The sequence below is a fragment of the Squalius cephalus genome (genome assembly GCF_949319135.1).
Source record: "Squalius cephalus genome assembly, chromosome: 20".
Lineage (NCBI taxonomy): Eukaryota > Metazoa > Chordata > Actinopteri > Cypriniformes > Leuciscidae > Squalius > Squalius cephalus.
The window spans coordinates 12284798-12297939 of record NC_137141.1 but is presented as its reverse complement, the minus strand read 5'-3'; the positions used below and the strand labels follow the sequence as shown (position 1 = coordinate 12297939).

At 37.2% G+C, this 13142-nt stretch overlaps 1 protein-coding gene across 6 annotated transcripts in view; it reads left to right on the top strand.

Moving 5' to 3' along the window:
* The window catches only part of mipol1 (mirror-image polydactyly 1), an 88441-nt gene that overhangs the window by 26068 nt on the left and 49231 nt on the right, over positions 1-13142 (top strand). For 5 of the 6 annotated variants that reach the window (XM_079853985.1, XM_079853984.1, XM_079853982.1 and 2 more), the window contains exons 3-5: positions 7361-7445; positions 8080-8159; positions 12818-13016. In XM_079853985.1, the coding sequence (XP_079710111.1) occupies positions 7361-7445; positions 8080-8159; positions 12818-13016 (364 nt within the window). The remainder of the gene's footprint in view (positions 1-7360; positions 7446-8079; positions 8160-12817; positions 13017-13142) is intronic. The other variant, XM_079853987.1, reaches the window with a different exon arrangement.

Genomic DNA, 13142 nt, shown 5'->3' with positions numbered 1-13142 from the left:
ACCTGGAGAATTTTCAAGTAATGCGAGGAATTATGCTTTCATTTGAGAGACTGTGTAATTATAGACCTTCATTGAAGTGACATTGACGGTCCTGGAGGATTTCGATTTGATTTTGATTAGTTAATCTTTTAACCAACCACCTGGCAATAGAGTGTTCGGAGGGTATTTTTACAAAACTATTCTATACATATCTCCAGTAAAATCTGGATGCCTTGAAAAAGTCTCACTCTTGACAGTGGTTGCTCCAACTAAAATGTGTTGTTTTGTCGCTGAGGATGATGATGTGACTGAATACAAGTAACCTTTCCAAGAAGGACACAATCTTTTTGATTTATAGCTCATTTTGAGTGGGTTTGTTTGCTGAAGGTCCAACAAGCTCAGTCTAACCCCCCTCAGGTTTTATCTTTGATCAGGATTGGTTAATCATCTACTTTAGCCAATCAATATTTTAAGTTAAGAGTTCCACAAGTTGAGAATTGTTGAGTAATTTCTCTTTTGGGATTTGAGCTAAATATGAAATCGGGGTACAAAGTTGTTTTTTGTCCAAAGTTTATTTGTGCCACAGATGTTGAATGGCCTAACTTTGCTCTCAGCATCCAGAAGGTGCATTTGAAGAATCATTAACTTTTATTTGTACTGTCTGAATTGTAAATATATAGTTATAGTTTCTATAATATCTCAGTCTAGATTCAAGGATTGACATCCTGCAAATGGATAAAAATGGTTAATAAATAAGAATAAACTAAGTAATTTAATAATTTATTATATAATTGTTGGTAACACTTTACAATTAGGCTTCATTTTGCATAATGCATTAACTAACAATGAACAATACATTTATTACAGTATTTATTAATCCTTTTTAAAAATACAACTGTTCATTGTTAATTTATGTAAGCTCTGGTCCGTTAAATATCGGTGATATGAACAGATACGTCTTTTGATTTTAATAATGTCTTAGTAAATGCAAAACTTAACGTTAACTAAGATTAATAAATGCTTTAGAAGTATTGTACATTGTTAGTTCATGTTAACTAATATCGTTAACCAATGCTACAAAGTTAATAAATGGAACCTTATGGTAAAGTGTTACCATTTTTTTCCACAGACCACATTGAAAAGCATGCATTTGAAATCTAATTTTTAACAGACATGAAATAATTGTTGCATTATGTGCAACTCGTGTGCAAAGACATTTCTTAAAATCATGTTCATTTCTTCAATTCAACTTTTCACCCAAATGTTTATGCTGATTTATGCTGACAAATATTTTTTATTTTTTAAACTTTATTATTATTAAATGAAACCATTTTCAGTAGTGACCTCAGACATTTGAATCCCATTTTATAGTTTGATTTAATGTTTAACTTTTTCAACTTTTAAAAATGAAGTTGTGGTTTTGTCTCCTTTCCCGTTCATTCGGTGAGTCAGAAATGTTTCTCACTAATCGGCATTAACAGTTGGGAAATAGAAAATAAACGCCAGCCCTTCAGTGAGATAGAATCAGCCTACAGTACAAGTAACTGATTGACAATAACAGTTTCAATTGTTAATATCTGTCAGCAAGTCAATAAAATCTTTTGATCCAGGCAAAGTCAAGACAATTCAAAGCTTCACGACAGCCCGTGACAATCAAATTACACGGAGGGGTGCTCCCAGGTGCTTGTGCGCACCTCCCCATATAAAAGAGCCTGTTTATCCATATCAAATCAGTTCATGTCTGCCTTTTTCATGCTGTACAATTAAACCTGCTTTAAGACTCTCTCCACATTAATGTCCGTATCAAAATTCATAAAGAATCAGTAAGACGAGAATCCTGAGCTCGTAGATTCACGGGGATTTCGCATGAAGCCCGTTTAATCAGGATAACACTGTTATTAATATTCATAAAGTCAGCTGGAATACAAATGACAGCCTGAAAAATCTGGAAACTTTTTGCGGAGGAAATGCATTAAATGCAGCTTAAAAAATTAATGGAATTTAGTTTATATTAGAGGGAAACGCCAAACCCCCCTCATCGAGCGATTGAAATTGGGCTTAGACATTTCTTTTTGAAGAATTCCATCTTTGACAGACTTCAAAGGCATTTTCAATGAATGCGACGCATGAATGGTCATTTAAAAGGATTTAAAGACATTACACTGCAATAATTGTACATGAATAATAAGTAACCCACCGAGGCAATTAGCTTAAAGTCTACAAGACAGGAAAATGAAGATCACTGAGCGACAGCAAAGGACAAATTGAAATGAGAAAAGTTTGAAGGAAGGATAAAGTGGCTTTAAGTGGCAAATGCTGTTTTGTAAGATTTGAGCAGTCTTTTACATTTGATGCGTGCTTCTAACCTATTAATGTTTCTTTATTTACCCATGTTTTATCCCTGTGAAGGAATATTGATGAAATATTCAACGTTATCTGATGGAAATTATATAGTCCTATTTTGTATCTTTTTCACGTTTGACAGATGTGTTTTTAAACTACTCTAATGGACACACAGTCATAGACTTTCACATTTTCACCGTGTATTTGACACACACACACACACACACACACACACACACACACACACACACACACACACACACACACACACACACACACACACACACACACACACACACATATACGTTGGGTATCCATACTCTATAGGGTCTTACCATAGACATGATTTTTATACTGTCCAAACTGTATATTCTACTGTCCCTCTACCCTTAACACAACCACAACTTTCTGCATTTTTACATTTTCGAAAAACATATTTCTGTATGATTCATAACCTGTTTTCCTCATGGGGACCAAAAAAATTTCCCCATTTTGTCCCTATAATGTAGGGAATACCAGGACCATATATATATATATATATATATATGTATATATATGTATATGTGTGTGTGTGACCCTGGACCACAACATTTCTTAAGAGATTTATACATCATATGAAAGCTGAATAAATAAGCTTTCCATTGATGTAGGTTTGTTAGGATAGGACACTATTTGGCCAAGATACAACTATTTGAAAATCTGGAATCTGAGGGTGCAAAAAAATCGAAAAATTTAGAAAATCGCCTTTAAAGTTGTTCATTTATGTTTGTGATTGTGCTGCAGACTCACAAAAATAAATGTTTTATATATAAAATATCTTCATGGAACATGATCTGTACTTCCTAATGATTATCCTAATGATTTTTGGCATAAAAGAAAAATCGATAATTTTGACCCATGCAACGTATTGTTGGCTTTTGCCACGAATATACCCGTGCGACTTGTGACTGGTTTTGTGATCCAGGGTCACATATGTGTGTGCATATTTAAGCTGAATAGGTAATTTATCCACTACTAGCATCCCAAAATAGAATTGCAAAAATAATCTTCCTCAATAAAAACTCCCTATAGAGCTGGTAAGTCCCGCCCCTTCCGCTAATCCCCACTGGACCTCTAGTTTGAAAAATCGTCAATGCAAGTGAATGGGAGAAAATAATTATTTTCTGGGCCCGTTTGAATTTTGTCATGAATGTGAACATATGTTGTCTGTGAATTTTTTATATAATTTTTCGTGTAAAGAATGCTACAATTTAGCTGGTAGAAGTTTGATACGGTTAGACTTTGTGTGAGAGCACTTTGTGGACTACAACTCTTCGCTGCTTTCGACGCGAATCTGAAGAAAGAACAGCCCATTTGGTTTGAATGGTGACATTTGGGTACAAAACACACAGGCATCTCGATCTGTCTCCATAGATTATCGCAGCATTAGCACCGTGATTTGACAAGTGGAGGGAAATGTGTTATGGGGTGACGTCACATAGGCGACATGTAGTCTTTCTCGTTATGTCTTTTCCACAACTGCTAGCCAAAGAATCATACAATATACGGTCAAACTCGTAACATGAAAAATTATATAAAAAATTCACAGACAACATATGTTCACATTCATGGCACAATTCAAACGGGATCAGAAAATAATTATTTTCTCCCATTCACTTGCATTGACGATTTTTCAACCTAGAGGTCCAGTGGGGTTTTACGGATGGGCGGGACTTACCAGCTCTATATCTGCCAGACAGATAGTCCCGCCCTAAACTCACACCATTGGTTGAGACAGTGATACGGTGTGCCGAATCTTTTAGTTTCCATATTTTTTAGTTTCTGGATTATTTTATCTTTCAAAAAAATCACACGTATTCAATCAGTACTGTAACTTAGCTTTAACTACTTTTAACTGTTTAACTATCAAGGTTTTTTTTGTAATTATTTGAGCTTGTTGAAAATTCAGAGGCATTAACAATGATTAAACTATGATTTGATTTGAATCAGCTCCTCATCTAGCTGTAATGCCACTGATTATACACAATGACATGGTTATTGGCTTCATTGTAGCATGTTGCACTCTGCAAGCTTTGGCGTTAATGTAGTTTTCGGCACTGCCCTGTGAGCACCAAGGCTAATAGCTCATTAATCTATCTAATCTAAACTCCTGCAGATTATGTAGAAAATGTAGATGCGATGCTAATTCACCATCTGGAGCGGCAGCCGCAAAGAAACAGGCCTCCTATTGCACTCAGCACAATTCAAACTTTCATTAAGCCAGAACGAGCTCTTCCCTGTTTTTCAATATCGGATTATTGGATGGTATCAGTTTCATTAAGTTTCTAGGGGGTGATTCTCTCAGGAAACGGTGTCAATCAATGAATCGGCCCAAATTTATTTGGTAAAGCGCTCTTTTCGGAGAACTGTTTAACACGTCTCGCCGAAAATGATGTGAACATCAAAAGGTCAGGTTTGTATGCTTTGTGTTGTTTTTTTTCCCCTCTCTGTCTTTTCCCAAAGCTGCTTTCTCTTGTTAGTGTTAAAGGATTACCAGGCGTCTTAGCCATACCTACTATCTTTGGTCTTTCTTCATCCTCGTCCTCCTCTCTTTCTCTGTGAAAGTGCGGTGCGCGGGGCCAGCTCCCGCTCAGAGTCTATCACTGAGATTAATGGAGCCCTGTGGTGTTTGGCACAAAAAGCCAGTTGTCCGTTCACGCCTGACTGTGTCTGAGCTGAATAGCGTGTGAGCGGTGTGAGCTGTGTGTGCTGGCTTACAGCGCGGGGATAACGTTCCACTGGCATCTGCCCCAGGGGTCACCCCCACCCGCCTCGCGCACAACCTCCCAAGAGCACTCACTTTTTATGTCTTCTTAGCTCTCTTCTGCCAACTTTCTCTCAGGCTGTCCGTCATCCCCTATACCGTTTTCATGACCTCTGTTTCCTTTTACCAAGAAACTGGACATTATTTGTACTGTGCTATACCATCTTTAAAAAAATAGCTGGATTTATGGATTTCAGTCCATGTGGTTTGTCTTCATTTATATGCTTTTCTAGTTTACTCTTAGAACCCCAGGGTTCTTGACTTAATTTGAAATATTCTATATAAGGAGAAATGTCTTAAATGATTGGATAATACTCTAGTGAGAAAGTATTTTTACGAGCTAATTCATAAAATTGAATTAAACTTTAATTTTTCAAAACCAAATCCATAAAATGATGCCATGGGAAGCCCTAAAAGGTTCTATAAAGCACCTGACAGAAGAACTCTTTAAGGTTCTATATAGAACCTTTTCTTCTAAGAGTGGCAGTGTTTCTCTTACAGGAAAAATATTAAACCTGCAATCATTTGTCTAATCTTGAGCAAGTTGCTTTCAATATAGCAAGTAGCAAATCATAGTTCTCTGATATGATGATGTTGGCTATTTACAAAAAAAAAAAAAGTATATTTCGAATTTTCAATATTCGAAGTACAATATTGTTCAACAGTTTGAGGTTTTTGAACGTTTTTTTAAAAGTCTCTTATGCTCAACAAAGCTGCATTTATTTGATCAATATAGTGAAATATTATTACAATTTGAAATAACAGTTTTCTATTTTAATATATTTTAAAATGTAATTTATTCCTGTAATGGCAAAGCTGAATTTTCAGCATCATTACTTCAGTCTTCAGTGTCATATGATCCTTCAGAATCATTCTAATAAGATGATTTGTTGCTTAAGAATCATTTCTGATTATTATCAATGTTGAAAACATTTATTTTGTGGAAAATTGTGATACATTTTTTTCAGGATTCTTTGATGAATAGAAAGTTCAAAAGAACAGCATTTATTTGAAATAGATTTTTTTTTTGTAACATTATGAAAGTCTTTAATGTCACTTTTGGTCAGTTTAATGTGTCCTTGCTGAATAAAGTTAATTAAAGAATTAATTTCTGTAAAAAAATAAAATAAAATAAAAAATCTTACTGACCTCAAAGGTAAAACATAATGAGAACAGTTCAGCACAGAAAGTACAAAATGTTTTGATCAATAATGTCTAGATGCAGAATTCAAACAGAAAATATTAGGTCATTTTTACATTTCCCGGCCTGGGAAATGTAATAAAATATGAAATGTCAGGGAAACAGTTTTTTTGTAGGTTATGTTAAGCTGTAAAATATTGCTTTGGCTAGTAACTGCTATTTGTGATTTGTTTTTTGTTTGTTTGCTGGAAAACCCTCAGTTGTTAGAAGTTTTCCTTACCTTTTCCACAAAGTGCCCCCCCCCCCAACACACAATAACACGAGGGCAACACTCTGCGTTTGCTGGGTTCAGTCCGACTGTTTCTTGAAGATGTTCTGCACTCATTTGGTTTGTAAATGTGACGCCACAAAGCACCTCCGGTTGACAGAAGTGAAACTGTAAGAGTGTGTGTGTGTAAGGCTCCGGTGTGTGTGCTCTTGTCTCAGAAGCTCCACCACTAGAGGGTAGCTCTCCACCGCCAGCGAGCAACAGGCTCCGCCGTTTGAATGTCAGCGTTCCTGCTAATTGCCTCCTGTCTGTTTGTTGCTTGCTTATGAATTAGCTTCCGTTCACGGAACTAAATTATCCACCATTATTTAATTACACCTGAGTAGATGACGCTTTAATTGGCGGTTCCTGACTAGGATCTGATATGGCTTGAGCTGTATTAAATGGCTGTTTACTTTTCTGATAGCTAAAAGCATTAAAACGATTGCATGGTGGGATTACGCTTTGTTAATTGCCCGCGTTCATTAGTCCTCCATAAACTGCGAGGTAAAGCACTGGTACACAGTGGATGAGATAAAGACAAAGTCTTAAAGCATAATTTCACGTGGCAAATTAAAAGCCGCCTGTCTTGTTTTGCTGCCTCTACTCCAGAGGTTATTAAAGATTGCTCTCCACCAAGCACCTCGAGATCATATTGACAGGCTGTAATTAATACTAACCTTTCTAAGTCTAATGGAAAAGAAGTGAGCTCGAGCCTGTGATGAAAAGCATTTTTTTTTTTTTTTTTGCCAGTGAAATTAATCATATCCCTTCTATATATTTCCAGCTAATCCTAAAGTCAATGAAGAACTGAAACAAAGGCTGCCGTCCCCTGTAAAGCACCATTGTTCAGAGACCACACCACAACTTGGGTAAAGATGCCTTCCTCGGCTCATTTTACACTGTTTGTCAATGGCTTTCTTCCACATGTTACAATTAAGGACGATTTTTTAATATGTACGAAATGTTTATCAGTGTACATTGCAGGCGATGATTACACGCTGTAATATCTTTGCAGAGATGTGTTTTCTAAATCCAAAACGGTGTTACAATATTTAAAAATCGGCTGCTAGTTTAGTTTGTTCATCTTTAGTGGAATGCAAATGTAAATTGATTACAGGTGCAATGCTTGCAAGTTTATTGTGCATTGAGAGATTTTATGTTCATTATTTCGAAGCAATTCAGTACTGAGCTGGCTTTTGTATTTTAGTTATTATTTATGACTTGTAAAAAGAGTTAGCTCTGTCCTGTTTGGGTCCGAACTCTTGAAGGTCTTTGATATTTGCTTCATGTCCTTGCTTTACTCAGCGCTTTGAAACAAAACATGCAGGTCCTTCAAAGCAGTGTCATTGATGTACAGTTTGTCAATATCCTGTACCTGTCTTCACCTGAGTGTGTCAGACAGAGCGTCACACAGTACACTGCTGGTAGATATCAGGAAGGAGACCAGCAACAAAAAAAAAAAAGTGTGTTGATTTTATGTATTTGTTTTGCATCTGTTTTCAGATCCTCTTTAGGAGAAACTACCTCAGCTACTTCCCAAAGTCAGAGTTTATCAAAAGCCCTAGAAGAAAAACTCATACAAGGTAATGCATTATAATTTTTTTTTGTGTGTGTGTGTCCATGATAATCACAATCCAATTATAACAAGTCATAACAAAAATATATCACTTTTTGTCATTTCACTGTTATAAGACTCTTTGTAAATGGCAATATCTCGCCTCATTTGTTTACTATGTAGATAATAGTGTTATAACCATTTCCTGTCAGATTGTGTCTGTTTTCATGACTAAAGACTTGTTTTGCAAGCTTCCCGTTGCTTAAATGCTCTATATAATGCATGAACAGTTTAAATGTTATTTATTTATTTATCTACGTAAACATTTATTTACATTATTCCATAATGCCGGGCTGATAATAACTTTACCTAGGCCATAACGCTGTGGAAGAGCCACTATTTAGATAGACTGGTTGGAATGACAATGAGAGATAAACAGAGTATTTACCAACCCTTCACCAGACGCTCCTGATATGCAAATTTATTCTGCCTCACTGCTCAAATATACATTTGGGCTGTTGGTGAAACACTTCAATCTTTTTGCAGGCGGTTAATCAGCCTGTGTTTGATTATTAGTGACAGACATTAGTAAGATGGCACGAGACTGTTGGAAGTTTATTCATTTCAGTAGTGAATGGAGCAAATGGCCATGCAAGTGTCTGGTAAAAATTTTTTTGCCCTATTTATCACGTAAAATGTATTTTCATGATGTTGTGCACCATTCAGAATTGAGCTGAGAATACCTGTTAAATTGCAATTACGTTCCTGGTTTTGAACTGAATTTGAATTGAGGCAGCAAGCAGGATTCAGAATTCAAATTTGCATTTAATTAAAGTGGAAGGAAATTCAAAGAAATTAACACAAATATTTTTTAAATCAGTGTCAATTGATTTTTAATTGCTTATTTATCTTAATTTTCTGTTCTGTTTCTGTAATTGATATTAGTTATATTTAATTTAATTATATTTATTTAAGGTATTTTTATTATTATGTTATATATAAATTCTCTTTAATTGTATGGTCCACTATGGAACATTTTTTAATTAACCAGAATTACCTCAAATTCTAAAAAAAAAATCTAAATAATCTCTATCCAAGATCTCTCCCATTTTGTTATGTTGGACAAATGTTGGACTGTATTGAGTTTCTTTGAATTACAATTCAGTAAATTTCTCTTCCTGTCATTCCAATTCAACCTCATGTGGCCAATTAAATTCAAATTCACACTTGTGAATCGAAAGGGAGCCAATTCTTCAGTTCTAAATTTGCTCTTAGTGTTGGGTTTAAAACGAGAGTCCTTTCTCACTTGGTTCCCATAGGAAATGGGCCTTTACTTTGCACGCTTATTAAAAGCCTCGCTCACCCCATTTGTGAGGGAAATGGCGCTTTAAACACACATTCTCAGGGGCAGTTACCTTTGTGAGAGACACCCAGAGAGGGAGATAAAATTAAAGAAGTAACCCAGGTTAGGGAACAATGTATCCAAAAGTCGCATATTTGCAGTGTGACAAAGGGCTCCTATAAGTGTGTTTGGCGTTATTATTCATGGTTTGAATTTGGTGTTTGCACGGGTGAGTCTTACGGGGAATACTAATAACTGTCTCCAGCAATCCTGAGAGCAGAGCCCTAGCAACAAAGCCATGAGGCAGACCTCCCTGATCTCGACTTCAAAACCTGACCTTTCGCTAAATAATTGTGGCGGCTAAGCTGGAGCTTTTTGGACATCGTGGTCGCAAGACTCGAGCATCACAACGCATTTATTAACGCAGAATGATTTCCCCCTTTTTTGATGCTTTTGATTTAACCGCTCCGTGTTTGAGTTTTGCTCGATTTGAATTGCATTGATGTTGAACTGATTTATGTATATTTTATAATCGGAAGACAGCCACTCTGCTTTTTTTTTTGTGTAGCACTTGACCCTGTGCATGCACTTAGCGCTACTATCTGTTTGATTTGCTTGTAGATGTAAAAGCTGAAGTGTGTATTTTTTCTTCATGCTATAATGAAACCATTTGGTGGTGGATTCCACTGAAAAGTGTAAACATTTTGGCTTTGTGGCGTTATCAAAACATCGTTCTGACCAGCCCAACCCAGCAACACTGACTCAACCAATGGCGTGAGTTTGGGGGTTGTTTGGCAGACCAATGGCAGACATGGGGTGTGTTCAGGAAACCTGTTTGAAAGACGTTATTACTGTATTTGTACCATACATTACACATTTAATAACACCCTCTGCTTCTCACATTACAATTTCAACCTTTGTATCTTTAAAGTCTGTATCTTGACCAGTTTTGCCATCACAAATTTGCACTCGTTTAAAATGTCTCTGATACAAGGGCCGTCGCTCTTCAGTTCTGATCACAAACAATTCGGGGTACATACAACTTTCCCTGAGGAGCAGAGCGCGTCTTCAGAAAAGCTGCCAGAGAGACAGGCCTCTGTGTTTGCCTCTCCGCCTGCATCTCTGGCCCTGAGCGCTACAGAAACATTGACAGAAGACCTCGTTTCCCCCTCCTGCCAGTCACTCGGCATGGATCGCCACATTCCCTCGTGAAAGACGGCCAGACCTAGTTTCCTTTTCAGAGAGCTGACGCAAACCAACCAACAGAGCCGCCTTTCAAACCGTCAGACTGTAATCTCACAGCAGTAGAATGGAAGTCTTATGTGTTATGGTTGCAACGTCTTTCTTGTGGGTTTTCCTTTTTGTTTTGCTTCCAAAGCTTTTTCTGGATGTTAAAATACTCTATTTTTTTAATATGCAGAGTCAGATGATTTCTCTGAATGGTGTAATTACTGTGGAGCTTTTAAAACATGCTTTATTTCGTTGAGCATCCCAACATTGAAACAACCAATTGCATTAGTTTGTGGCAGGATTATCTGTTTGGCCCACCAATGAAAGACAAGGGGAATTTTCAGAAAAGCTGTTTGAGAACAATCACTATTTTTGCACTTTTGCACTAGCTTGTAATTGTGTTGGATAAAAGAAACTTTGGAAGGAATTTTCACCCAAAAATTCTGCTATCATTTACTCACCTTTATGCTCCTTTCTTCACAGTGAAAGTCAATAGTGATCAGGGTCTGTTCAGATCCAAAAATAAATAAAAGCTCCATAAAATCTAAGTCATTTGTTTGAGGAAAGCTGAACTTGTTTTGTTTTTTTTCGTTTTTTTTTTTTTTCATTGATTATCTTCCATCAACTGCAGCTTAAAAGTCATGTATGTTTGTGTTTATTCAGATATGGCAAGTCAAAAATGATCACACCAGATTTTAAGTCGAAGACCCCAAATGTCATTTGTTCTCATTTTTCTCATAACCAATCAAAGCATGCCAAATCTGCATCCGTGGATAAGGTTATTGAGAGCAATGGCAGTCGTGAATATTTTCATTGAATGACAAATACAAAGTTCTGTCATGAAACTCTAGATGGCGCAGGCTGATAGGTCCTAAACTCAATCTGCTTGCAGTCACATCATTCTCTCTAGGCCACAGCTGATTGGTTCCTGATGTATCAGTAGCCAATGAACTCGCTGCTGAACCTTCAAATACTTGGTCAGCATTTGCTGTAGCAGTCACAGTGAGCTTTCAGAAACCCCCCACCTTCCCCAGCTCCACATGTATAGATCTGCTACGGGTAATTCATGCACGCTACTGTATATTGTACAGCAGCAGCATGTCTTACTTGCTCACAGCAGCGTGTCGTGTTTGTATTGACAGTAGCAAGTGCCGTACTGGCTCTGGAGCAGCAGTAGCAGCAGCAATGACCAACAGCAGCAGCAGAATAGCAGATTTAATCCGTCCAGACCAAACATTAGCCCATTTCACACAGCAATCCTGGTAAATTACCGTAAAATTGCCAGAACGACTTTACCGGTAAATTCAAAAATGTGCTATTCACACAAGCAACAGCGTTCTGGTTTTTTACTGGTAACAGACCATTCACATATAAGTCCCAAAATACCGGTAAACTCTGTGATGATGTCATTAACCGAAAGTGACCTCTAAAGTTGTTGACAAATCTCTTCATCCGCCCGGATGAGGACAAGCGCTTGTTTTTTTTTTAAGACATTTGTAGACAGTGGTGATCAAACGCGTCATCTGCGTCATAATTTTATGAATGGCCCAGAGCCGTTGCTCTTTCAAAGTCTTCTGATTGGCCCAAATCACATCTTACGTCAGCGCGTTCTAACCTCATACGTGCAAAATACTGGTAATACGGTAATTTACTGGTAATGTTACAACTTCCCTTACTGGTAATGGCTGGAACCAATTTATCGGTATATTTGAAAAGGTCCTGTTCACATATGATCGGTTACCTAATTTACCAGTAAAGACTGTATGTGTGAAAGGGGCTAGTGTCATATCCATTACCATGCCAAATACTCAGAGAGTTGTCATGACAGAACTTACATTTCACTCTGTTCCTCACACAAAGCTATGGTATGATCATGGTAATAATCAGAGGTGCCCAAACTTTTTATTAACCCCAATCCCCCAGTCAATAGTCAATACAGTTCAACTTTGGTAATAATATTATAGTGCAATAGTCATGTGGAAGTAGTCTAGCATCATAATGATGCTTTTTTTATTTTTTTTAGCATTTTAGTGATACTATTAAAGTTAAGTTAGGTAATAATTGTTACTCTTTTTGTGTTGTTTTGGTTCTTTCTTGCTCTATTTTTCACACAGTATCTAAGACTCCCAGGCCCGGAGAAGGTTTGCCACTCAGACCCCCTCCACCTCCACCCGTGCCAGGCCCAGTTGCAGCTGAAGTGAGAATCATGGAGGAGGAGAGACGGTCTCCACAGCAGGAGCAGGATATTAGCGAGACAGCCAGCAGTCCTGTCCACACACCTCACGTCAGCAGGGCAGGGTCTACAGCGCTCAGGTCAGGAGAAGAGAGAGACTGTAGCTCTAACTCACGAACACAGTCGGTTACGGTGAAGCGTAATCAAAATCTAATCATTTGCACTGGAAAGTTCATTCTTATTTTAGTTTGCTGCTTGTTTCATCC